This window comes from Vanessa tameamea, chromosome 5, assembly GCF_037043105.1.
Source record: "Vanessa tameamea isolate UH-Manoa-2023 chromosome 5, ilVanTame1 primary haplotype, whole genome shotgun sequence".
Lineage (NCBI taxonomy): Eukaryota > Metazoa > Arthropoda > Insecta > Lepidoptera > Nymphalidae > Vanessa > Vanessa tameamea.
The window spans coordinates 10,847,526-10,874,504 of record NC_087313.1 but is presented as its reverse complement, the minus strand read 5'-3'; the positions used below and the strand labels follow the sequence as shown (position 1 = coordinate 10,874,504).

At 31.7% G+C, this 26,979-nt stretch overlaps 2 protein-coding genes and 1 long non-coding RNA gene across 7 annotated transcripts in view; 2 read left to right on the top strand and 1 right to left on the bottom strand.

The window, feature by feature from the left end:
- The window catches only part of LOC113392424 (leucine-rich repeat-containing protein 40), an 84,809-nt gene that overhangs the window by 53,546 nt on the left and 4,284 nt on the right, over window positions 1-26,979 (top strand). Inside the window, exon 1 of one of the 2 annotated variants that reach the window (XM_026628852.2) lies at window positions 21,742-22,073. The exons of the other annotated variant lie outside the window; for it this stretch is intronic. Coding sequence (XP_026484637.1) covers window positions 21,914-22,073 — 160 coding nt within the window. The 5' untranslated portion in view covers window positions 21,742-21,913. Of the gene's footprint in view, window positions 1-21,741; window positions 22,074-26,979 lie in introns of those variants that run through there. 2 annotated transcript variants of the gene reach the window in all.
- On the top strand, window positions 82-18,362 carry LOC113392419 (PDZ domain-containing protein 8). Of its 3 annotated transcripts, XM_026628848.2 has the most exons (15): window positions 82-292; window positions 2,877-3,047; window positions 7,769-7,951; window positions 8,500-8,692; window positions 9,123-9,333; window positions 9,470-9,635; window positions 10,037-10,237; window positions 10,657-10,854; window positions 10,979-11,607; window positions 11,979-12,216; window positions 12,942-13,050; window positions 15,594-15,722; window positions 17,480-17,603; window positions 17,920-18,109; window positions 18,183-18,362. In XM_026628848.2, the coding sequence occupies exons 2-15, from the start codon at window positions 2,895-2,897 to the stop codon at window positions 18,333-18,335; spliced, it is 2,877 nt and encodes a 958-aa protein (XP_026484633.1). In that variant the 5' UTR covers window positions 82-292; window positions 2,877-2,894; the 3' UTR covers window positions 18,336-18,362. The 3 variants fall into 3 exon arrangements, 1 of the variants encoding a protein (XP_026484633.1); XR_003368404.2 differs by lacking the exons at window positions 17,920-18,109; window positions 18,183-18,362 and adding an exon at window positions 16,056-16,146 and having other exon boundaries at window positions 83-292; window positions 17,480-17,604; XR_003368403.2 differs by lacking the exons at window positions 17,920-18,109; window positions 18,183-18,362 and adding an exon at window positions 16,056-16,134 and having other exon boundaries at window positions 83-292.
- Window positions 17,964-26,762, bottom strand: LOC113392426 (uncharacterized). 2 transcript variants are annotated; one of them, XR_003368405.2, is made up of 3 exons: window positions 26,291-26,762; window positions 25,949-26,045; window positions 17,964-18,089 (listed from the first exon to the last, which is right to left on the bottom strand). It is a non-coding gene; the product is annotated as an uncharacterized LOC113392426 (long non-coding RNA). The 2 variants fall into 2 exon arrangements; XR_010310005.1 differs by having other exon boundaries at window positions 18,029-18,089; window positions 25,945-26,045.

Below are 26,979 nucleotides of genomic sequence, written 5' to 3'. Positions count from 1 at the left end.
GTAGTGGGACCAATACCTTGCGTGAACTTTGGTCCAATTGGCCAATATCGGCGCATGCTCTGTGTGCCCTTTCGTAAAATATTTTCCCAGCAAAGTGTCAGTGACGCAAAAGATCTTGCTTGCTGCCGGTTTACCGGCAGGCGCTGAAATGCATTCTTTATTATTATCCAAATAGCGCGGTCTCGTTCGATACAAATTTATATAAGATAAATAAAGTTATATATTCGATGTCAATTGTTGTGTAGTGAATAAGAATTTAATAATGGACAAGTTGTTTTAGGTAAATCTTAAGGTGAGTTCTTTAACAGGCGCTTGTTATTTTCTTTCAACATACGCTTTGTAGAATGCACAATTTTTATAATTTAGTAGATATTAGATACCTCAGTTATATCATTATAACTGAGGTATCTAAAGCTTTAAACTACCTTGACTGTAGATATGGGTCAGTTTACGAGGGTACAAAGGGTACACGAATGTGAATCATCATAACGGTTTTTTGTATGTCACTGAACCTAGAAGTGAATGAAATATTGAATTCATTTCTTTATGTAAATAATCTCTAAACATATCATAATAAAAATTCAATTAATGTATATATACATTTTTTTATTTTATTTTATTGTTAAAAAAAAATTGTACCTAACTAGACAAAGGCTAAAAATATAATTCTTAAAAATAAAACAAAAAAAACGTCTCTCAGTCTGTCTCTATCTATATAAACCATGGATGAAATTCCCATTAAACTCGTCTTGATTAAACCTTATTCCCCGGGGATGTTACAAAGGAAGAAGAAAGGAAATTATAGTTAAAACGTTTTAAATAACTCCACCGTGAAGCCGCACTAAATCAAAGTCAGTACCTATGTAATTATTTAATGTCATTTCCTTAATTTACCCTTAGGTGTCGTTCTGAGGCTTACGACTAATCCTAATCCTCATTAGCTTCGACACTGTATACTTAACACCTAAACATTTGGCATATAATTGTTTTCTATTAGTTCGGATAAAAATCATAAATATATATAAATTAAAAACTTTCAATGCGGTTCAAGTATCCGAATATTTTTCTGATTTATCGTTTTTTATGAATAAGATACATCCTTGCGTTTTAACGCTTCAAAGGTACTAATTACATTTGTATTATTATCATATTGATCCTTTACTCTCGATTTTATAGGTATTTTACGTGTTTAATATTGTAAAGTCTTCCGGCTTATAGATACTCTGCATACCCTATGGCTTATACTAATAATGTACTATCTTTCGCACGTGAAATAAAAGCTATAACGAAAAAGTGCATACTATCTTATTATAGATACCTACTAATATAAATCCAAACACAATTATCACGTTTAATATTTAATTGGAAATATTACCAACAACATTACAAATTATAATATCGAAGGATTTTAAAAACCATTCCAAAATCTTATAACTGATGAATATAGACAAAATGTATTTAATAATTTAATTAAAAACATTAAATTAAATTGTGTTTGAAAATAAATTCGATAGACTTTAAATGTTTTAGACATTTGTTTACTAAACGTTACAACCTTACCTTACGTGAAGCATCAAGTATCGATACTAATTTTATGTTGATAAAATGAAAACACGCTCAATATAATTTAGTTTTTCGTACCTCTAGCGTTCCAGTAATTGAATATGGCCGTGAACACGAATAGTGCAATTATACTTGGAATAAATTATAACATACCCTTGCGATAACGACGTAATTCTCAATAAAAAAAAAATGAATTTAAGTATAGCGAAGGTATTCCTTTTTATATTATTTCGAACACACTTTTTTTAATTTAAAATATTATGTTCTTAAAAAAAGGATAATAATTTACCATTAATTTATTTACATCTATCAAAGTATTTTGCAGGAGATTACATTTTAACTATATAAGTCGATACTAGTTACACGTAGGTATATTAACTTATGTACTCTATATAAGTATTATGGGTAATGTATAAAGTACAATATAAAATAAGCAAGAAAAAATACAAAAGTGTAGTAGTGCTTAAATTATTTCTGGAATAATTTAGACTTCACATACCAAATGGCACATTTCTTTATACTTATAACTTATAAATATATCACACCTAGACAGACACATTTTAGTTTTTAATCACAGAAGCCTAAATAATGGAATGAAATGTATCTGACGCCGATTCTTTCTAGCTCATTGATTCGTAAAATACTGATCACGACACTCTAGCCTTAGATGTTGATATGAGCTTAAAACTACACGGACTTGTTTTATCGCTGCCAACATTATTTTATATCAAAATAATGATTGTTTTTAGAATACTGTTCTTAGTCAATACTGTTAGAATAAAATGTCTACAGCAAATTGCACTTTTAACTCTTTCCTAGCTTGTATACCTTTTCTATTCACTTAAATTTCTTTGTTTTTTATGCAAAATAATTCACACTCTGTGCTGGTGACATATTTTAGCAGTTATTGTGCTTTTCTCTTTTTTAAATGAATATAAAAGTAATATAGTTTGAAATATTTTTCGTAACTTTTAGCACTAAATAGTAATAACTTAAATGTAAATAAGAATCATACGAGTATACCTACATTATTTAATCTGTTTATAAATCAATGGTCTCGTTGATTTAATAGGGCTTATAATGATTCTAGGTACAGATTTCGGTCAGGCCAATGAATAGTTTATTTATTTAGTGTTTATTACACATTAAAAAAAAGTTGGCATATTCTGTGTGCTGTAATATTTCCAACGCCGTCGGTTACTCTCCCTTGAGTTTGTCATGACCGAAATCGGTCAGGAGAACACCGTTATCATTACCCGTATATACCCAATCCAATCAAATATGTTTTACTTACTAAAACACAATGTTGCCAGTTAATCAATTTAGAAACAATGCCGGACTGGACGTGGCTGCTGTTCGCGGCGCTCTTCGGAGCAGCCTCCGCACTCACCGTGCCATTAGCGCTACTGCTGTACTACATCCGCCCTTTTGAAAAGAAGCCACTTGTTGAAGAGGAATTCAGTATACCTGTTACCTTGCCTGCGGTAAGCGTAAAACAAATTGTTTTCATATTTGATACAAATTAAAACAAATATAGTAATCGGTCAATACACTCATAGTGTATATATGAAATCTTTAGTGTAGTTACTCTATTAGATGGAAGAGGGTCGTCCGCGGGGATTTTGTTCAGTTTTTCTCATCAATCACAAAGTAATATAATCTACTACACATTTCAGAGGAATTCATAAACAGTACCTTTTAAAAACTAGCACTTTGAACCAACTTTAAAATTATCCATGAAAATAATTAAAATTTAATTATTTTAGTATACTGAAACAGGTTTAGGTTATTATCATGGTAGTCTCTTGCGACGAATGGGTACTGGGGTAACAATCTGCTGTAATTAGATTTGAACTCAAGAAATATAAATATAAAACAAAGAACTTATAGTCTTGTTGTTGTACTAATAGGTTATCGTTATTCACGGTTCGATAAGGTATAACTACGTGGAATGAAGTCTATAACAGATTCTTTTCGACCATTTTATTCGCAATGATAGGCTTATAGAAACAATAATGTTGTTTACACCTTTTAAGACGTATCACTTTGTATGTTACCCAAGTCAGATATTAATTTTAAGTGCTTAGTGATAAGTTGATAGTGATAACTTTTCCAATAAATAAATAAATAAAAAATTACACTGTCAATAAATCAATTTTCTTAATAAGTAATGTGTAAAATAATTTTGAAGTAACATTTTCAAACGAATTAAAGCAATCAAGTCTCCATTGTAAATCTTAAAATTATATTCGAATTCTTCGCCAATTTCTATTTGAAATAATTGACCCCGATTGTCTATTGTATAGAAATAGCAAAAATATTACGGCGTCTGTACGTAAAGAAATTCTATTGGATTCTAGGTTTTATAGTCTCCAACTTTTTATTCTTCCACATAAAATGAACGTAAAACGGAGTTATTTATTTTCCCGATCTTTACGATAACTTGCATTATAAAGTAAATAGCGAATCTTCGGTAACATACCTAAGTGCTACTTTATACAAACACATTACTGAAATTTTGCCTTACTTATTCAGCTGCTTATCTAGAGGTATTCGGTTCGAATCGCAGGTCGGTGTAAAAGTTAATCGAAATCAAAGTTAGTCTGGTCAAAAAATATCAGTAGTAGCTACGTACTACTATGATACTATCTATGGGAATTATGAACTAGAGAGTAACCATGTATTCGCGTCCACAATTGTGCTTTATTATATTCCCTTCGCTAATTACTGAGATAGACCATCGTTGCTGATTGATTGAAAGCGATTTATTAAATAGTGACAATCAGTCACTTTTTATAAATATAGCCATGAAAGTTGTTTATTCTTTTATTCCTGTCCCAATAACTGAAAGCCATGACAAGCCAATGAACCGGAAAAAAGAAACGTGTACTTCAAAGGATTAAAAATTTGTATACATCTTATAAAAATATATATATCTAAAGCATTCACAATCCAACCTTGGTATGGTGGCTTTACAATATATGAATCAGTTATATTGCTGTTAATTTGGTTTTCCTGGAATTATAAAAATATAAGGAAAAAATTTACTACGAAATCAAAAGTCAGGTTATCCTTATATTGCTAATATTTATAACTTTTATGACTAATCGTAAAGTACCTGCGTGGTTAACGGTAGGCGACAGGTCAGCGGACAGCAAAAGGGGCTGTAAGCCAATCACCAAAGAGGCATGCTTCGATGTGTTGTTGATTTCCTTTTCACATACTGATAATAATACAAAAAAGAGCTTTACTAAATATATTGTTTTTAGTCTTTTATATAGTCTATTATACTTTTTAAAATTACCTTGGATCTTTTTTGTTCATTATTTCCGAATTATTTACCGATGATGTCATAATTATTTAATATGAAGAGATACATTTTTTCACGATAAACGTATTCTAGTGTTGTGAATTAAAATATTATTTATAAAAAGTATATTTCTAATAAATATTATTTAATCTATAATTAATGGTTCTTCAATTTAGTAGGTGTGTTATTTCAATATAGATTAATATAAAAAGTAAGATATCAATGAATTAGTACGTAGCGCGGTTGCCTTCAATACTGAAAAAAATAAATCTTCTAAATTTTAATGGAAATATAATTCTGCCAATTTATAATACCAATACAACAAGTTATTATTTAATGCTAATAGTAAGATATCAGCAAACACTTACTGTCAAAAATATATAAAGTAAAGTAACAGCCCGTATGTCCCACAGCTGGGCTAAAGCCTTCTCTCTCTGGGAGGGAAAGGTTTAGGAGCTAATTCCACCACGCTGCTCCCATGCGGCGCGGGCAAAATTTTATTGAAACTATATGTATATGCAGGTTTCCGCACAAAATTACATACATTTTTTTTCGTAAGATTAACAGGTAATTTAGTGAGAGTTAAACGAAATAAAAATGGAACGAAGTTTTGTTTTAAAAACGTACCGTTTCGTGTATTAACACTTCCAAACTGCAGTCATTGCGGAATGACTGCAGGCAATGGCGTGTCGTTTGCATAAGGCTTAAATAACCGGAGGTTAACCTTTACCAGACCTAGTATTGTAGGCTGTCTTCTTTCGCATTAATTTCACAAGCCTTTTTTTAATTTCTACTTCACAGTATGTGGGTTAAATCTTGTTAATTCATTCGAAGCGCTAGTCCCCGATGCAGCTAATATTTTTCAAACACGACACGATTCGAGTAAAAAAAAAATAGTAAACATAATTTTATCCGTTATAATCCATATAAGATTAAATAGTTGTCTTATTTAACTACTAATTACACTTTATATACACATATATTATTATTACAGAGTCCTCCGGCATATATAGCCTTCGTCGTTCTGTCAACAATTTAGATTTAGACATAGACAATATTACTTTTTACGAATTTTTATATTCCGAACTTTTTATTTTGATAATTTCACAATACAAAGAAAAGTTTCGTAATGTTTGGCGGTATATGACGAGTGGATTGTGATAGAAATTAGACACATTCAGGCTTCCTCACGACATTTTCCTTCACCGTCGAACACGAGATGAATTATAAGCACATGAAAATTCAGTGGTGCTTGCCTGGGTTGAACCCGCATTCATCGGTTAAGATGTACGCGTTCTAACCACTGGGCCATTTCGGCTCTTAATTCTTATTATACATTTTTCTTATTATATTGTTTGCTTTTCTGTAAAAGCAAACAGTATAAGACATTTCTCCTATAAATTAAGGAAGAAGGTAGGTGCTAGGTATATTTCTAATTTATTTTCAATACTAAGGGTTTTATATCAGAACACAGCTTAAAGGTAAAAACAGTTCTGACTGCTTACAAATGTTTGTAATTTGTATATAAGGGTATAATAACCATTGATCCTTTAGTACTAAGATAATTCGTTACATCTTGTACACTTCCTATAAAACTCTAGGAATGTAACGTGTGTCTAACTCAATTAAAAATATAGTATATTTTAAATAACATTAAAATAAAATTATACCGGAGACGCGATAATGAAAAATATTTCGATGGAAAATAAAATTTAATGTAAACTCTTTTTAAATTATAAGAAAAAGACAATTATACTATATTTGTATGTATGGATATTCGATTCATTTGATTAAATTAAATATCTTAATCTAGACTATATATTAGTTGGCTTATAAGTATGTTTTTACGTTAAAGATCATAAAAATAGTTTTCCTATTACAACAAAAAAATATTTCTTCAATCAAAATAAAATCTTTAGTGTACATTATTTTTAGAAATGTAGCTTTGTAATTGTCCGAACATTACAACGTTTTCAGAACAAAAGATAATATTTTAAAAATACTCTGAAAATAACTTTTGTATCGTAGAATGTACCTGCAAATTTTATAAACAGATTTAACTCGAAAGCCCTAATAACGCCCTTTATTTACCTTTACCCTAATTTCGTTTACGTGAAATGTAAACACACACAAATGTTCATTTGATGTTTATTAAAAAGTAATTTCAGTAATTCGCTGTTATTATTTTGTGACTGTTGTGTTTATTTGCTAAATTAAATGGACGGAGACGAAAGTCGTTTCAAAAGAAGGGGTTTTTACTGAATGAATATTATATTTAGTGTTATTTATGCTATAAGAAATTACGTTTCGATAAAATATAGAATGTCTAAGTATGGATTTTATACAATTCCTACAAATTAGTTGTTTTATTCTTATATATTTTTCAGCATTGACATTAAAGGACAATACAGTCTCAAAGAAATATAAAACTTTAAAAATAACCATAACTTATGTCTTTGATTTTGATTGTGTTTACTTAAGTCATATTTAGTAAATATTTCATTTTAATCACCTCAAAACACACACATAAAAACGTTCGGCAAGTCCTAATTTTGATAATTAAAGTTAGAGTAAAATTTACAGAAACTGCGTCATGATATATTTTTACACAAAGGATTAATTTGAATTACAATATAACTATTATTTTAATAAAATTGCATAATCTGTTTTGAACTGACCGTTCAAAACATATTACGACCTTGAGAAGTTCTATGTTGTTTGAAAAAGAAATTTCCGGCAGTATTTTTTTTAAATTGTCTTAATTATTCACTGGAAGTTCTTTTCGAGTAATTGTCGTATACATGCAATAGCATTTTTAAATAAGGTTCTGTATAAAAACATCAAAGCAAGGGAATACTATCGTATTTCAACAGATTATTTTTTTTATTTTCATAGGAAATACTTAACGAGCTAACTCGAGGTGCTGGAAGTACGCCAGAGGGAGCCCTCAATGCGATGCTGCAGTTCATCTTCCAGCAAAGCACAGCAGATACTCGCTGGTTGCGCAGGCGCATGGCGAACGAACTAGCTGAATTACTAGCAAAGACTTCTTCTGGAAAGATCTTTGAATCTCTCACGGTATGTTTTTAAAAACATTTGCTATGTTCCTTATTATATGTTGTACAAAAATGTTAGTTGTGGAATAAGCTCCAGATCTTCTCAAATTGGAAGTGTAGAACACATACAGACTTTGAAATTACTATTATGCACACACAAATCTTTAACTTTTTCTTGAAACTAACAATGTTAAAAAATACGTATTTTACCTAATAATCATAGTTCGTGACTGGCTTAATTCACGCAAATAATAATATGACTAATGTATGTTCTGACATACGGTAGATTATTTTTTTTTATTTAGATCGAAATGAAATACGTTATGAGCGAGAACTGAAATGGCTCAGAGGACGAGTACATGGATCCTGATCAAAGATCACGTGTTAAGCTCCAAATACTGTTGAGTTCTCTTGTTCTTCATTTGTATTTTATCTCATGCTGTGGTGGCGAATATATCGCCAGGAAACCCGCATTTGTCAATTGAAAATCTATCACAATAGTATTTACTTGAGCGATGTGGAATAAGCGTCAAACGTGCTTTAATTTTACCTTTTTATTTATATTGGCAGCTCCGTTCATTGGAAGTAGGTACTGAGTTCCCCAGCATCACTAACCTTCGTCTGGTTAACGGAGATTTAGAAGAAGATGGAGCGAGACTCCATTCTTTAGATTTAAAATTCGATCTCACTTATGATGGCAGCTTCAGAATAGAAGTTGATGCTGTTATGCTGTTAGGAAAAATTGCCAATATCTCCATTACTGGTAAGATTATTATTTATTTAAAAAAATACATTACTAGTTTTCAAAAATTTTGTTAAGAATATCTTGTCTTGAAATGTGTCTTAAATATAAAAATATGGTTGTCTACTTACTATGCATTGGACATTAAAAATTCTGTTCCTTAACTGAACTTTTTGTAGTAAGTAAAATTCCAACTTTGATTCCAACATATTCTCAACAAGGAAATAAACCAAGACTTAAATCCGAATAAGGAAGAAGTTAACTAAACATATCGCAACTGCAACCTAACCTGTATAATTATCTATATTGAGATTTATAAAGGGTACCAGGATATATGTGGATACATTAATTAATCATCATAAGTAATTGGTATGATATAAAAAAGTATTTTGCCAACTCAACACGCTTAAATAATAAATCCGATACTCGAATTGTGCCTTGTTTTTTTCAGTGGAAAGTATAAGCGGTAACGTGCGCGTAATGTTCCGGCGTACACCTTACACGCACTGGGCGCTCGCCTTCGAGGCGCCACCTCGCTTGGAACTTAGAGTACGAGGTCGTTTCCAAGGGAGACAGCTCAAACCGAGGCTTGCTGCATTAGTCGCTGCACACATACGACGAGCCGTGGCACAAAGACATACATTACCAAATTATAAAATTCGGTAAGATTATTGACCCAAATTGTAATTTAACTTAACATTTATAGTCAATATATTGTATTTTAAACTTGATTTTTGTAAAATAACTGTGCTGTCACACTATGGTGTTAGTTATAATAAAAATGTTTTTAATTTCCAGATATAAGCCCTTTTTTCCAAAATCAGAACCAGGCAGTACGGACGGAGAAGATGGGCCCACTCCGCATGGTCGACTGACTGTACGACTAGTTGAAGTAACTCGTTTACACTGGTCTGGGAGCAATGGAAGCGTACGCGCAGCTTTAGCTGTTGACTCACATGGATGGGTTATTATTTTTGTTAATACGTCAAGACTTACTACGTGGAGCCTTTTTCTTTTAGGCTACATTATTGCCATCAAAGTCGTATAACATAATTGTCATATTTTCTTTTTCAAATACAACAAAAATAAATTCACAATGAATCCTGAAATCTGAAACTCGACGACAATATTTTAAAGTTACACCAGATGCCTACCAAATAACAATTGCAATTAACTATAAAGACTGGGCTAAAGGACACTTACGAAATAAATAAGTGCTCCAGATGCATTGGTAGTACAATCCTGATTTTATATACCTTGCCCTAATAATGCTCGAAGATACATACCTAGCTATATACCATCAGATGGATTATTTTTTTTGAGATTGCAGTTGTTTATATATCAAAAAAGAAATCTTCTTCGCAGGTATCGCTTCGACGCGGAATATTAGTTCTCGATGTGGTACTGCCTGCAGTGTCCGGGCCGCTTGGTCTGGTATGTTGTCAAGGAGTAGGAGCAGTATTAGTAGACACGGTTGTACCAATGTCACCCGCCTATAGAGCTGATCTACGACGTGATGATGTAGTATTGGCTATTGATAACAAACCAGTGAACAATGTTGCTCAGGTAATAATTCTTTAAAATAATGAAATATAATTTATGTCTTAAGAATTAGGACATTTTTACGTATAAGGAAATATAAAAATTGACACTATGTGCTATAAGTTAGCGCATTGACTTGCACTTTTTACTTTTTTTGAATTCTAAAGTTTAACATCATCATAATTGTCTAGAAACAAAAACTGATACGAAAAATACATACATTATTGTAAATAGATCGAGCTATCTTTTGTAAAATAAAAACGGATAGACCAAATTCATTTTTTTTTTAAATTAACAGAATATTTCGAAAGAACTTAATAGCGAATTCAAAAGATTTTTTATAATTTGGAAACTAAATTCGACTATGTAAAAATAGTCGTGTCCTTCAAGACAGGTTCATACAACTTATATGACATATTTTGACAGTGTATATTTGTTGGCAGGTGGGAAAACTTTTACGTAGCGTAGAGCGTCGTGCAGTAACAGTGCGTGTGAGAAGAGGCGGTTCTGGAGGTTCAGCGCGTAGAGAAGACGAACCTCGAAAATTGCGCACCAACTTTTCATTCCGACGAGTATCTGAGGTCATGGAAGGAGTTCGTCTTCAGGGCATGCGTTCAGCTGCTTCTAAGACTAATTTGACTGTATGATTAATTTTCTTTATGTGTGGTACTAGTTATTATATTCTGAATTTTAAGTCCAACGTAATAACGCTTTTTATACATTAGAATAAGACGTAATTGTTAGAATATTTGTTTTTTTTTAAAGGAGACGGATTCTCCGTCGAAGTCACCGGAACAACAAAATGATGCCGACACGACCGTCAAACAGAAAGCTGAGTCTATACGCCAAATCCCGAAAGTATCAGAAGGCCCCGCAAACTTTGCTCTTCGCAAACGTAGATGTTCTGTTGAAAACAAATCCTCGGACAGTTCTGCTGGAAGCACGCCCCCCGCGTCCGGTGCTAGCACACCACTACGACAAGTCACCACGAACAAAACTGTGAAACACCCAGATATTCCGATTATCAAAATGGATTCATCCGAGTGCAAGGTATCAGAGAAGATAGATAGTACATTAGAAGAAGAAGAAATGTTCGAAACTGGCGGGCCGAGGCAATGTGAGCATGTAGAGATATGTCAAATGTTTTGGACGAAGACCGTATCGATTAAGCCGATAATACGATTTGACGAAGAAACCGAATTTAAACTGAATGAAAATCACAAGTACCTGAATATAAACGTCTGGGCTACGGTGCCTGGCGAGAAAGAAGAAGTTTTATTAGGATATCTTAATATACCCTTAGCGGCATTGCTTAGCGAGTGCCAAGATTCAACTGTTTCTCATCATATGAAACGATATCAATTTTTACCACCAGACGTAGACATAAAGTTTAGGTAATATCATTACTAGCTAATTTAGTTTAGAAATAGTTTTTTTGGAGAATACCCAAGTTTCACAAATTTTACAATTATTATTTTAACATCGATGTTCCTTATTGATGTTTTTGTTTGCAAGTTGTTCAAAGAATATTCATATTTAATACTTTTTCCTCGGACGGGAAGTTGAAACATTGTATTTTAATATACCTAAATAAATATTTTTGGAGTTAATCAAAAAAACATAATTATTTTAATAATGAACATAGGTGCGTTTGTAAATACTTGATAAAATAAATAATTCGGTAAAGATCATATTGAAAGTTATAGTTTTTAGAAAAATTATAGTTTTATGCATTAAAATTTGCCATTTTATAATATAATTCAAGCAAGAGCCACAAGTTGGCATCACACGCAGGCTTCGAGCCGTGCTTGTGTTTTGGAGACGCACTGGTATGGTGGGAGTGGGAGGACGCGGGCCCCCGTACACAGCGCGCACCCACCCGTGGCCAAACGCCACCTCGTCCCGCGCACGCCGCGCAACCTGCACATTCCGCACGCACTGTACATGACTTTGTGCGTACGCACTTTCATAGGTCCACGCAGTGCGATTTTTGCAATAAAAAGGTTCGTGTTTCAGCTAAGTGGAATAGAATCACCCACCAAATTGTACTGACATTGTCTAATTGCGTCAAAGTTTGAGTGGAATTTAAAAAAAATCTCTTGAAAAGTGAAGTTACCTATTTTTATAAGTAATAATATTTAGACTTCTATCAAATCCCTTTCATGTAGTGTATGAAAGTCAAGTCAATATTATATTATAATGATATGATCTTTTAATTTTTTCTTGTATTAAATACAATTAATTAAATAAAATAGGAGATTTAAGTTGTTGGCCTTGCTCGATTGGGCATTATTGATAAATATAGCAGGTCGCATAGCCCCTTTGATTTGTGTTTGTGGAAAAATGTATCACAGGTCCGTTCAGCATAACGTCTCGTCCCGCACTTCGTCGGCATTATTAAAAATATTGTGAAAATTATATTGCAAAAAGAAGTCGAAGGTTCTCTAGGTATTGTATTAGTCAATAGGCTGACATAAATACAAAATTTTGTGATAGAAAGCTTAGGAGCAAAAAGCGAATAATAATGTAAACAAAAGTAATAATTTACTTTGCTCATTTATTTTTTTTACTTCTAAGGAATTTATTATTTTGTGAAATAATGTGGAAATACTACTAATTAGCATAAAAAAATTTAAATATTTTTTGTGTAACATTTCATTGCAACTCAAATAATACCAATTTACGTAAATCCACGTTTTAAATGATTAATAGGCTCAATTTTTCCTAGATATGGCTCAAAGATGCGATGCAGTGTCGAAATTGTGGATTATGCTGTCACAAGAAATGTGTCACCAAGTGTCAAGAAACTTCTCCTTGCGTTCCGAGGCAAGATCGAGGTAGATAACTTAACATCATCGTTATATATTGAGTAAATCCATCGACAATCATTCGTTTTAACACACCAAGACAAATATATATACTTAGTAATGTGCGTTTTTGTGATTAAAAACGTGTCGAACTGAAAACGCTAGCGAAAAGTTTCAAGCAACGTCAGTGAGTAGATGCACATATTTAATCAAAGATAAATACAAAGGCTCCCGATCGAAAAAAAAAAAATATATATATATATAGATATTTTATTAGCAATATCAGGATTATTCATTATAAGTGGGTAAGTGGGCAAACGATTTTATAATGATGATTCAGTAATTTTTAATTAAACAAATCAATTACACAGATAATATGCTATTATAGAATATACCGGCATATCGCCAGCAGCAAAACTGAGTATTGTTATGTTTCGGTTTGAAGGGTAAGTGAGCCAGTGCAACACCCAAAAGAGACATAACCTCTCAGTTCTCAAGGTTGCTAAAGCGTTGGTGATGTAGGAATGGTTACTTTTTACAGCGTCAGTGTATATGGGTATTGGTTACCACTTACCATAAAATGCCTACCAATACCAAGAAAATATATAGTATTTAGTCGTAATTATATGATGGAATATTGATAAAAATGTTATTCAGACAAGATTTATGATCAACGTGTCAACAGACTGTTCCAAAATTGTCACTTAATAATTACTTCTAAAAGATGTTTAAAAGAAAATAGTAATTAAAGTGTCAACGTGTAAACAAAAAAGTGTCAAATACAAATCCTGATTTAGTATTTATGGCGACTAGATTCCATGTGCCATGCATGTGCCATTATTAAATTCTGGTAATGATATAGTAAAATGTATTACTTTTAAATTTATTTCTTTTCAACGACACTCTTATCAATCTAAGAAACTCGTTTAGAAATTTATTTAATCTGTAACTTATATACAAATAAATCACAATCTTAACCCTATAGTCTAAATATTAAACACGCAAAAAAATGAACTCGTCTTGCTTCATATATTTAGTGAATATTTATAAACTTAATTAACATTGAAAACAGTTTTGAAATTTCTATGACTAATTTTTTGGCTCACTATCTAATTTTTTTTTGACAACTGAAATAATAATTCGTCTTTTACTTTAAATTAATCCTGTAAATGCACAAAACTGCTTTTACGACATGAGCATAAAGGATACTTCTTGGCCTTAATACGTTTTAAATATCACAGTTGACATTACGCCAAAAGTATTAAACGAGAAGAAAGGCAAAAATGCGGCCATTGACCTTATGCTTTTCTTTTATATATCAAGCTTAAAATATATATGATCCATGATAGCTAATAAACTTAGCTTTTACTTTCTCGATTGTTCTCGCATTTAACTTGCGTCAATTAGCTATAGACAATGTGAAATTTATTTGAATATTTGACATAAAAATTATGTATTTTTTTATTTTAATAACAAACTAGAATCAAACATATTTGACCCAATATCATGTACGGACGTTGTAAATTAAATTACTAGATAGATTAAGAAAATATCTTGCGTAATAGACTTTGTAAGAGTTATTACATGAAGTTTAATAATTGCATTTCGATGTGTCACGAATAAAATAAAAGTTTAGACGATTGCGTGAATATTACGAGCGAGATGCGAGCAACGCGGATGCGATGTTTCCTCATGTGCCACTATTCCTAATTGTAGCATTACTCGTGTTAAAATAATCGGTGCAACAAACACTAATTACAAGCCAATTACGGTTAAATAAAAGTGGAATTAAATTCCATTTCAATGAAATCTTCAAACGAAATTAAAATTGTGATAACTTTACATTATTTTTTTTTTATTACCCAAGACTTAAATGAATTTTAGAAACTGGTTGCATTATATATATTTGCTTATATTAAATAATTGAATCAAAATAATATTCGGGAATAAATCGGGAATAAAAAATGTGTACTCGTCACGGTAAAAATCGGAACGGGTAAATAGTGTTTATATTTTTAGTTGTATATGCGAGGTTATTTCTACGTTTCTTTGTTGCTACTTTAGCTTGTGTTTGCCTACTTACTGAATGTAAACAAACTAGGCACTTATTGCTGTTGACTACAATGTATCTTCAAAGATAATATAAGTATAAAAATATATCAAACTAATAACGCATCCAATGATTACCTGGTTGTGGTGTTAGTTGTCACCGCCCATAGACATATGCGCTGTATAATTTTTTTCTTACATAACCAATCCGCCACCAACGTTGGGAATAGAGATGTTATGTCACTGTTACACTGGCTCACTTATCCTTCAAACTGGAACACAACAATAATAAGTATTACTGCTTAGCAGTGGAAAATATGATCAGTGGGGTTTAAAAACCCAAACGGGCTTGCACAAAGCACTACGACCAAGTACAAGTCCTCCTTTGGTATTCAAACTCGCTTCAATTCAACAAATTCGGTTCAGTTTAAAGTTTAACAGACGGACACAGACAGACAGACAATATAACTTTCGCATTTATAATATTAAGAATAGACATTATTGGATGGCACTTTTTTTTTCAGATCTGAATGCAGGTGGAAGTTGTCCACCACCAGAGTTGATTATGACTGAACCAGATATCATTATAGACCCTGATTCCGACGATGACGAAAAATCTGAAAGAAAGGATTCTTTGGATGTCCATGAAGAAGGTAACAATTGTGGTAAAATAGTCAAGTATAAGCCAATTAGTAGAGATGCTCTTTGCTCTTTCTGATTATTAATACACATTCAGTACACAAATATTATGTAATAGAACTTGATCTTTGTCATAAAATATAAATTACAGAGTTAGAGTTTAAAATAACGTAGATAGTTACGCTAACGCTAAACGTTTTATAGATGTGCTTTCATTTTTCATGAATATGTTATCTCTCAATGAATTGGTTATCTGAATAGTCCATCGTATCTGAGAGTATTATCGAAGATTTAAATGTTTCTAAATAACGAACGTTTGATTTTAAATTTAATTTCTCTTTGTACAGACGAGCTTCTTGAATGCTGACGAAAACGTTATTAACTCACCCGGATTCTTCTGACACGTTCCAACACAAATATGTTCAGGTTTTTCTCACTGTCAGTGTTTGCCCCAGTTCTTTGTGATTTTACGAAAATTTCAGAGAAACGTTTGTTTGTATTAAACGCCTTTTAACGAATAATTTATCCCCTTAATCATCATGCTAGATGGATGCCTTGATAATTTACCGTTTAGTAATATATTAGTCCCTATCAGAATTTTGCGGTTTATGGCTGCGTGAAATGTTTTTATTTGTGCTTTATTCTTTTGTTTTTTTTTTTTTTGTTTTTGTCGTAATAATTTCTGGTACCTATATTATTCTTAAGTTCAGCGTAGTCATAAATATAGGTATTATAGAAAATATCTTAAAGACTGAAAAGTACTTGGAAAAACAAATTATATACCTATATATTAAGCAAAATGAGAACAAAGGAAACAGCATGTCTATAGAATTAGACGCTTATCGCTAAACGGGAAACTATGAACGATTATTTGCTGCAAACTAAATATAAATAATAGATTTATTTGTGCCTTTAAAATATTATTAGGAAATAAAGCGAATTAACTTCGAAATAATATTACCCGTAGTTGCTTGATTTATCGAGCGCATCCAATTAAAAAACCCTCTCTAGCGAACCTTTCTAGACACCTTCAAGTGCGACCATTTTACTCAACTGTGTTTTTTGTGCAATCAGAAGTTTTTTTTTTCCAAATTCTTAACAAGTTAAGAAATTTCGGTATTACAATCATAGAATGTACGGTCTGGTTTAATTTATTTTCAAGGATAATGACTCACGTTGAGTAATTGAAAGACAATGCAACATGGTTCTTGTGTGTTATCTACGATCTTGTTGAGGTTACTGAGATCCCCGATGAGCTAACCAATTAATAACAACTTCATATGAAAATGGTTTCTAATCGTATGGTCCAAACGATGTATAATACAATGACTAGTTTAATGTTTTTAACTTATTAGACTGCGGAATGAGTGTACACATTTCCTACGTCTATGATATATCTACTCAAAGTGGTGTTTATAATTATTTTATATAATAAAAAAGTTACCTAACATATATTTGAAGAAATTCTGATTTTTTATTAATTGGTCAAACAACATTATTAAAAGTAATTATTAATCGTCTAACACAAGGAAAAGAAATTTATTATTTTCAATTTAATTAGACATTGAAATAGAGGAAATGTGCGTAATTGCTTAAGACATAAATTTTTGTACTAGTGACAACATATACAAATATGAAATATTACGGAATCTACAAAACATCAACGTTATTATTTATATCATCGTAGAAAAATATGTTTTTTTTTTGTTTTTATGATAAATTTATTATTATTATTAATATACGTTAAATTGTTTTTTGTTGCATTACAAAGGTGGGGGTGCAATGAGTGCATTGATGGCGGGATTACGACGCGCAGGCTCTGCGCACTCCCTATCCGCCCCCAAGAGCAACGCGTCCTCCCGCTCCTTGCCACCCTCACCCAGCCATACTCCTAGGTACAAAATGAGTTTTACTCTTTATTTACATTTTCTATTATTTTAACTTCAACGTTTCATATCGTTAAACTATGCTTTTTATTATTAAATTCATTCGACGAGGAAAAGACAATGTTTGTTTTTTTTTTAAGTTTTTATGATTCATTGTAACGTCAATGACCTTTTAAAATATGATTATCCTTATTATATATTATTATTATTAGATATTATTTTAAGGTCAGGCTTGTGTGAGGTTAGTCTAACAATAACATAAGGTTTATGATTAATGGTTGATAGATTTTTTGGCATAAAAATATAAATATATACGGTCAACTAGGAAACAATCACTAGAATCGAACAATCCGTTCGGCGGATGCGGCGCAACTTGGTTGGCTCAAGGCGGCGTCGCAGCGATGCTGCAACCAGCGCTCCGCAGTGCGCTGCCGCCCGATGCGCTTCTCGCCGCTGCACGCGACTCTGCGCCCGACCTCGCCGGCAAGCTCACCCCTACACAAATTCATGAAATGGTACAAACGCATCCTAGGAATTATAGGTCCCAATAAGTTTCTGGTTTAAACAAACTAAAATTTATAATGGCAGCTACAAGCGGTACGCGAAGAGCTATCGTCAGTGGACGCGGGCGGCGAGGAGGGAGGCGAGGGGCGTGCGTGCGCACTGACCGCACTCATGCTGCACTGCTGCGCCGCAGCACAGCTCGCACAGCAACGTGCCGCCGACAGCCTCAACACTTGATACCATTAAATGTATTGCTCATTATCATTTGTGACTTTTATTCTGCTTCTTCTTTTTGCAGGCTTAAAGGTCATAAACGTATCTGTAGATCTAGACTGGGGTATATACAACATGTCAAATATATTATAATAATATGATTGTTTTTTTAGTGGTATTAGCGATATTCATCACTTATGTGTCGTAACTGTATGGAAAAAAATAGATAGAAAAACAGAAAGAGACTAAAAAAACAGATTTACAACGTTGGAAATAAACAATACTGCCAAACCTATACAATTATATAAACATTTATATTTATCACTATAAAAAACAAACTAAATATAATTTAGATTGAGCTAATATCCCATCTAGATAATATTCCAAAACAAAGAAAATTCGTAGATTTATAATCAATTAATTCCCGAACTACTTATTTCAATATCTCTTCCAAGTGCATAGAAGCTATATTCCTGTATCACAAACACAGAGCAAACACCCTCGCGCATATTGAACTGCGTCGAATATCCGTTTAAAGTGGGAATTGGCTCTTTTCCAGTTTTTCCTGAAATAGCACAAAGGATCGACCTCAACATTTTGCGATGAAAAAACTTCTGCGAAATGTCAGCGGTCGCATTATGGCGGAAAATTTGGTGCGTCACACTCATAAGTGTACAGCTATAATACACGTTGACTCTCACAACAAGCGTAGTCATAGTTACTACTAGCATGTGACGAATCTTATCATACTAATAATGTAAATGATATACATACAATAAGAATAACACTTCATAATTTTAATACAGACTTAAACAATACGATCTTTATAATTCATTTCACGCGTATTACACAGATAACAAAATATTAGTTTAACTCAAATATTTTAATTACCTACTAGGTAATACTTATAATAGTCTCTTTTTTTTAAATTCGACAGTTGATTTTTACAAGTGTAGAGATAAAAAAAAAATAATAAAAATAAAAATATTTAGAAACTTAATATTTCAATCAAAAGGTCTATATTTCATTCTGTCTAATTTGGCGTAATTTGTAACGTCTGACATTCCAAGTATAAATAATCTAATGCGGAAATTTCAACATGAAGTATTCCTCTTCGCTCTGCTTTTTGCAGTGGCGAAACAATTTCGCCGCGATGTACATATTTATGTTCTTAATAAATAAACACTCGTCTCGAACTAGGTCGTAAGAGGAGGAAGCTACTTTCATAAATACGAGGTTACAAGTTCTGAAAACTTTACATTTTATTGTAACATGTTGTCGAATGTTCGATAATGATTTGCATTTATTTTGTATATAAATTAGTCAATACTTTACAAATATAAACAAACACCTCGAATCTAGACACTGCACACATTGATTAATAAATACTACTATTATGGAATATATAATAAATACACATATTGCAACCCGGTAGAAGCATATAAATCAACAAGAATGTTATTAAATATTCTTTGAAATATAAAAATAATCTCTAGGTTCTTTACCATAAGGTCACAAGAATGCATAGATATAAAATACTTTGCAATTGTAAGTGTATCATAATTTATTTTTATGATAGTATTTTAAATTCTTCCACTAATACAGAATATAAGTCCAAATAAATAATATATGACCCTAAAAATCATTTCGAATTATTATGTCAGTTTCGAGAAGTATTGTAGATCAAATTTATAGTACAAATTCCACATAGTGTTGCCTTGTTTACTTTGACGAAAAATAAATAGAATCAGATTTTAATCGTAGCACGGGACTCGGGAATATAGTCTTGGCATTCATTCAAGGTTGCCAAAGTTGAAATTTTGCGTCTCTGTTTGGCCAAGACATGAAAACAGTGCGTTGAACGGACGCCGGTACGACGTCAGACTTCGAACTGACGCAAATAAATAAGTTTCGTTGTTAAATATGAATAACTAAAACAAAAGAAAATGTTTTAGCGGTATATAAGATTAAATTTATCTATTATTGTTTTAGTTATTTTTAATTTAAACTATAAACCTCTGTCTTTTTACACCATCAATGCATCGCTAGTACGAGCATGTATTGTTCCATGTGCTTGTAATTACAATGACTGATTTAACCTTCAAACAGAAATATAACAATACTAAGTATTTGATGTGTTTGGGTGGTAGGTATCCAACCTAGGTAGGTATACTACAATTAAATTATATGTTATGTCCGGAAATCGCCGAATACGCTTGGCCCTTTTTATTTTCATCGATATAATTCTTTCACATCCTTAAATATCCAACGAATGGACAAAAGTCTCGTGTGTAAATACCTACTAAAGAAAATATACTAAGCTATCGTCTCCTAATAATAAAATTTATCATTGATCATTCACATAGTAAAAACAAAACAAAGCAATGAAAACTTTCGAAGAAGTAAAGAACTTCTTCTTTATCGCATTGAATCGCTTTGTGTGATAGTTAACAAATCAAGGTCTGTAGTAAATCAATAATTACATTTGTTTTTTATATTGATATTGTATGTGATTATGTAAACACGATAATTTATTTGATACAGGTATATTTACCTACTTTTATAATAGAATGAATCATACACGAAGTGAAATTACGGCAATCAAGTTCTGCAATGAGTTACAACAATGTTCGCTATGCACATGCACAGAGAATTAGGCTGGAAATTTTTATGCGAACAAGCCCGTATTCTTTCACATTGAACTCACAACGATTGCACACAATCGACAATTACGTTAATACAAAGGCCATTTCATTGCTGAGTTCTTGAGATCACAATACGATTTTAGAACGTGACAAACAAAATCAAATACAAATAAGGTCTACACATTTCGATTATATACTAGTTTATGGGTATAAAACCTTATCTGTATATTTTAATTTTTCACATTTAAGCGACTTTGATTTGACCGCGCCTCATCAAATAATTACTTCGCCGTTTGAAATTTACTTTCACCTTTATAACGACAATTAGTTTATTAAAACAAAGAGCAGGAAAAATCACACTATCCTTTACGCTTTCATGTTGTTACCAACAATCTAATAAATAATATAATAATATTTAATAACAATTCTTTGCGGCTTACGATGACCTTCTACAGTCAAAATAAGAGAAAATTAAGTTTTTCATTCTATGGTTTTTAAATATCCTTATTTTTTTAATCTCGTAAATGTTGTTTTTCAGGATAAAAGTAACAGTAACAATTTATTTGACATTTACGCAGCAAAAGGAAGAATAGTCTCCTTTGTTTATAGGGTCCGATTATTTATAAATCCTTCTCCCATACATTTTCCACGTGCTTCCGGGAGGAAAACGAACTTGAGTCAACTGCGCAAACGGTGGAAGGGAGAGAGGCGTTTGTTGTTGTTGTTATCTAGCTCACGCGCCACGCTTCTTTGTTTTGGCGACGATATAAAGGCTGGAGGAACGCTTCGCTCGAATTTACAAGTGTTGCCGTTCACCCAGGCGCTTTTGCGTTTCGGAGCGGTGTATAAAGAAAATATAAATACGTGTTATTTCTCCCACTTGGATCTCGTCAGGCGTTTGTGATATATTACCAGTGATCACTGAAACTGAGGAGTGCAGTGTTTTCAAGTGCAGTGATGAGGCCCCCGACGGACTACGATGGTACGAGGTTACCCGCGGAGGCGGAAGAGGGAGACCCGAGAGCACCAGCGATGATGATATGCGCAAGATTGGCTGGACGAGCTATCATCAGAGTTGTAGGCAGGTGTGAGGATGCACAAGAGAATAGCCAACTAGGTTAGTAATTCTTTGTTTGCTTGCGTTGTTTTGATTTTTCTGTCGTCGTGAAACAATTAATAAATGAAGACTATCTACAATAAACTTTATTATATGATATAATTTTCAAACAGTAATATTTAAATAAATACCCAGCTGATTCTTGAAAATTACCAAGAACATAATTTCCAATAAAATACAACATAATAGAGCTTTGAAATATTTTTAAAGATTTATTCTGAATAATTGTTATTGTCTTTAATAAAACATTGGTTTGAAATAAATATATAGTTGTTTTTAATTCTTTAGAGTCTATAATATTTTCTACGTAATATTTGCTCTACATTTATTTAAAAGTTTCAATACACACTTTTTTAATTCTCCTTTCTGTATATTCTTAATGTCAATAGTCAATACAACTAATTAAATAAGGAATACATAGACTCAACAGTACATACTAAAATAACACTTTAAAAAGTTTTCGATCGTCGCTTGTTTATAAAAAAATAACAATAAGAAAACAATATATCTTCACATAAACATTATTTGTTAGGTTCATTAAACCATCCTAAAAACACGGTTTACGATTTGCCTAATCGCTTTGTTCACCTACTTCATTTACGTCTAAGTATATTATCTTATCTTGGCAACTACGTCGTATGAAACTCAAATAAAATCATATGCGACTATAAAGAAACTGACCGATATTGAACTAGGTTATGTATTGTGGATCGAATCATTAAGCAATATCTTGTCAATGAACTGATCGTGAACGACCTTGACCCACTATCTATTATTGAAAAGAGACTATTATACTAATCTACTAAAGATTGTGTATTAAAATATAAAACTATTATGTACAATTTTTTAAATGAGAACATGAAATCATGTGTCGTTTACTTAAAAAATATCAATATCAAGATAATTTTATAATAAACGAATCGAGACTAATTAATTATTAACTATTTAGTTCATCATTATTTTTGTTTAATCTCGAGCTCGAACCTCGAACTCTAGCTACGATATAGGTTCGAATATAGAGTTGAAAATAAATATTCTAGATATACATATAACAAAAATTGTCTAAAATAGGTTATCTGTTAGGTAGGTTAATTAAAAACAATTTCATTTCTCAACCATTATATGAAAATCATTCCTTCACAAAATGTTTCTAACTCTTAGATGAAAAATCGATAGCTATATTATATTAGTATTAAATTTAATCGAATACCATGATTTTCAATTAGATAATGCCGAGACTGTTGTACATAATCTTAAAACTAAACTAATTTAGTAAAACTAAAAATATAACTTAGCCTTACTCTTTTAGCAATATTATTAAACATAGTGAAATTCATAATCTGCCAAATAAGATTGCGCTTAATACCAGCAAGTACTTACAATAACAATCGTTATTGTAAATACTTACTCTTAACTCTTATACTTTCCGTATTTAATTAAAACTAGCCGACCCGGCGAACTTTGTTCCGCTTTAGATGCAATAATAGAGCAGATTTTGGATATTATTGAGATCAATTATTTTATTGATATAATAAATATAAATAAAAAAAAAACAATTATTTTAATGATTCTTTTGGTGCATAGGACTCTTCGGTAAAGCACTTAGTGACGACATTTTTTGTTTTATTGTCAGACGCAAGAACAAATCACGCAGATGGTCTTCCGACCCGTGAACATGCCACATAAAATTGACCATGGGAAAAACATGCATTATCTAGAAAAAATGATAAAAAAAATAAAAATAATACCAACGCCCTAAAAAAAAAGATTCGGACCACAAACTTTCAAAGATTGGCCTTGTGATTTGTTAATGATCATAGCGAATGCAAGATGGATCGGAAATTATGTAGTTTGAGTCATCTACATCTTTATTCTTAGCCGCCAAAATGGCTCGCTCGTTCAACCATTCATTATTTTTGTGGTTAGTAAAGTTGCTTGGGAATACTTTCTCGATGAGCTCATCTTACGATGAGACAAATTTACGGAAATTCTGAGAAAATGAGATCAATCCGCTCGATTCGTCGACAGGTGCTCGACCATTACTGATAGTTAGCAATTGCTCCGAGAAATCTTCGGCAGATGTATCATTTAGCAATGTAACTCTGTCCGTCCTATGCCCGTCTCCTGGTTCTAAGCTACCTCTCCACAAATTTTCAGCTAAATCGGTTCATCCGTTCTTGAGTTATAAGTAGTCTAACACCACTTTCTTTTATATATTAAAATATTTATATGATTTTTATTTTAACATTTTATTGTATATTGTTGGTTATACTTGTAACGTCTAATATCGTAGCATGGCGTTACATTATGTATTACAATGTTGTAACACTGTGTTAAATTACAACTAAATGCGAAAACCGTATAATCATACAAGTCATTAATTGTGATGTAAACCGTTCGTTTGGATCAAAATTTAAATTTTGTCCCAGATTCTACTTAATATATGTTAGTTACAAACTATAAAAAAAATACCTAAAAATATTTTTATGTGTATATATATAAGTATATTTAGATAATAATTATTACAATTGATTGCATTATTTATAATCTGCAATTGACCCTTCACTGAAATAATATCTTAAATATAGTAATTTACGGTATATCGATAGTATGTAATTTTAAATATGATATTAAACCGCCAATTCAATTTAACATAAATATTAGAAAATTCGCTAATATCGTAATATTGATTTTGTTAGTAAAGAAAATTTTATTTTTGAGATTATTTTTTACAAAATTATAGTTATCGAGGAGTGCTTGACATATTTTGATAAATATAGTCAATTGCACCATTAAGGTTTCCGCTTTACATCATCATGGACGCAACGAAGCACGTCACCAGAATGTTTAGTTATAAAACAGTAAATTGAATATATTTATTTATTTTTAACCTTTTTACTTTTAGTAAATTATGGTATAAACAAAAACTCCCCCGTAGATAAACATTAACCAAACTACCGTATTTTGCGTCATAATGACTCTACCATTTAACGATCGCGTAACAGCTTTCCACGAGCGGCATTTTTTGTCGGATGTTAAATACGTTGTTAAGAAACCACGAGAAAACCATGTCGAAATTGAATGAATTGGGCTTTCGATTTTATATAATATTTAACACATACATAATTAATATTATTAGTTATTATAAAATAAAGTCATTACAAGTATATGACTGAAATTTATATTAATAAAAATATAAATGTATTTCTTTGTTTATATCACAGATATTAAATCTTTAATCAAAAAGTAATATAACGCAAAGTGTAATGTTACTCTTTAACCTACATTTCATAAATAAAAAAAATATGGCGCAAAAATTTTGTAACTTTCGAGGTCAATTCTACGACGATCTTTTTAATGTATTTGTTACCAAATATAATCATTTTTTGAAATCATTATTTAATTCAACTAACAACTGTTTAATTTATGAGATGGACTTTTCTCATAAATAAGCCTAAATATCGTAACACATACTTTTAAATTTTGTTGTATATTCTATTTAGATGATGAAGATAGAATTTTTTAATAATTTATAAAGCCTATTTGGAGAACAATACTGTTATGTAATAACAAGACATTATGAGTTCACAACGCTGTTCTAACACGGCTCTATCGTCGCTTAAACCATAACTTGATCTGAGACCACGAATTTACTTATATTTAGGATTATTTTTGAGGAAAAAACACAAACAAGTGGAGTAATATAGAAGTTTTAAGCAACCTTACACTTTTCATAAGGATATATAATGACGTGGTTAAAGGTGACGTGGTATTTTGACTCATAAATAGTCAAAATATTAATTAAAAATTAAATTAAATTATTTGGCAGCTTTCGTAGACGTTCGTAATCTCTATTATTAGTGTAACGTACCTACTTAACGTTATTTGAAGAAGGGAGTCTAGTGCGCAGTAGCTCGTAGGTAAGCGTGAGTAAGAACAGCCACGCGACCCGCCGGTTTCGCTTGCGTGTGCCTAATCAGAAATAGTGGTATTAATCCTTGACTTCGATGTGTTCCGTTTTTGATTTAAAAAGCAATCATATTAAAACAAAAATCGTTAACTTAATATCAATTGTTGATATTAATTATTAAGTATTAGGAAACCCTCAATACAAGCCAGAGCGTTGCATTGCATGAATTACTTAATTGATAATTATCGAAACGATTAATAATGTCGCAATCCTATGACTAATATTGTTACATCGGAAAAAACCTTACATATTTAAGTGGATGGATACGCTTAGTTTAGTTCATTAAATGTAATCTAAGCTATTTTTTTAGAGTTTCCTCATTCTATATTACACCCATATCAACTCCCGGAAGACAAAGCGTATGAGCACAATGAATGTTCTATCATGCGGAAGGCGCGCGTCACATGGATTTATTGCGTGTTCCATACGAATATGTCTTAGCACTTGTCTACACATACATGTGATTTGATCGATTTAGAACATCCTCGGCCAGTACACGATGACTTATAAGCACGAACTCTAGGAAAGAACGCGTTGGCCTTAGTTGAACAATTTTTGCCATATATAGCCAAACTGGCGGCTTGAGGTCACTGCTCGTTAAATATACTTCCGTGTTGGATAATCGTGTATGGTGTGATTCAATGAAACATAAAAAGTAAAACTTTTCGCAATTTTATTTGTCAATAACATAACAATAAATATTTTTCATATGTCGTTGCGGAAACGAGCCGATTACTTATTTAAAATTATAAAAATATTGAAGAAGATTCAAATCTGAAAGTATTTAAATGTATATATATGTTTATATAAGGAACAGATCTCTTTAAGGTTATTGTTGTCAATATTATTAATTGTATTCAGATGTTTTTTAATCAAAGACGTATTGTTTTTTATTTAGTTTAGTTTGTAAATTTTTACGAGAAGAACCGAACCGAA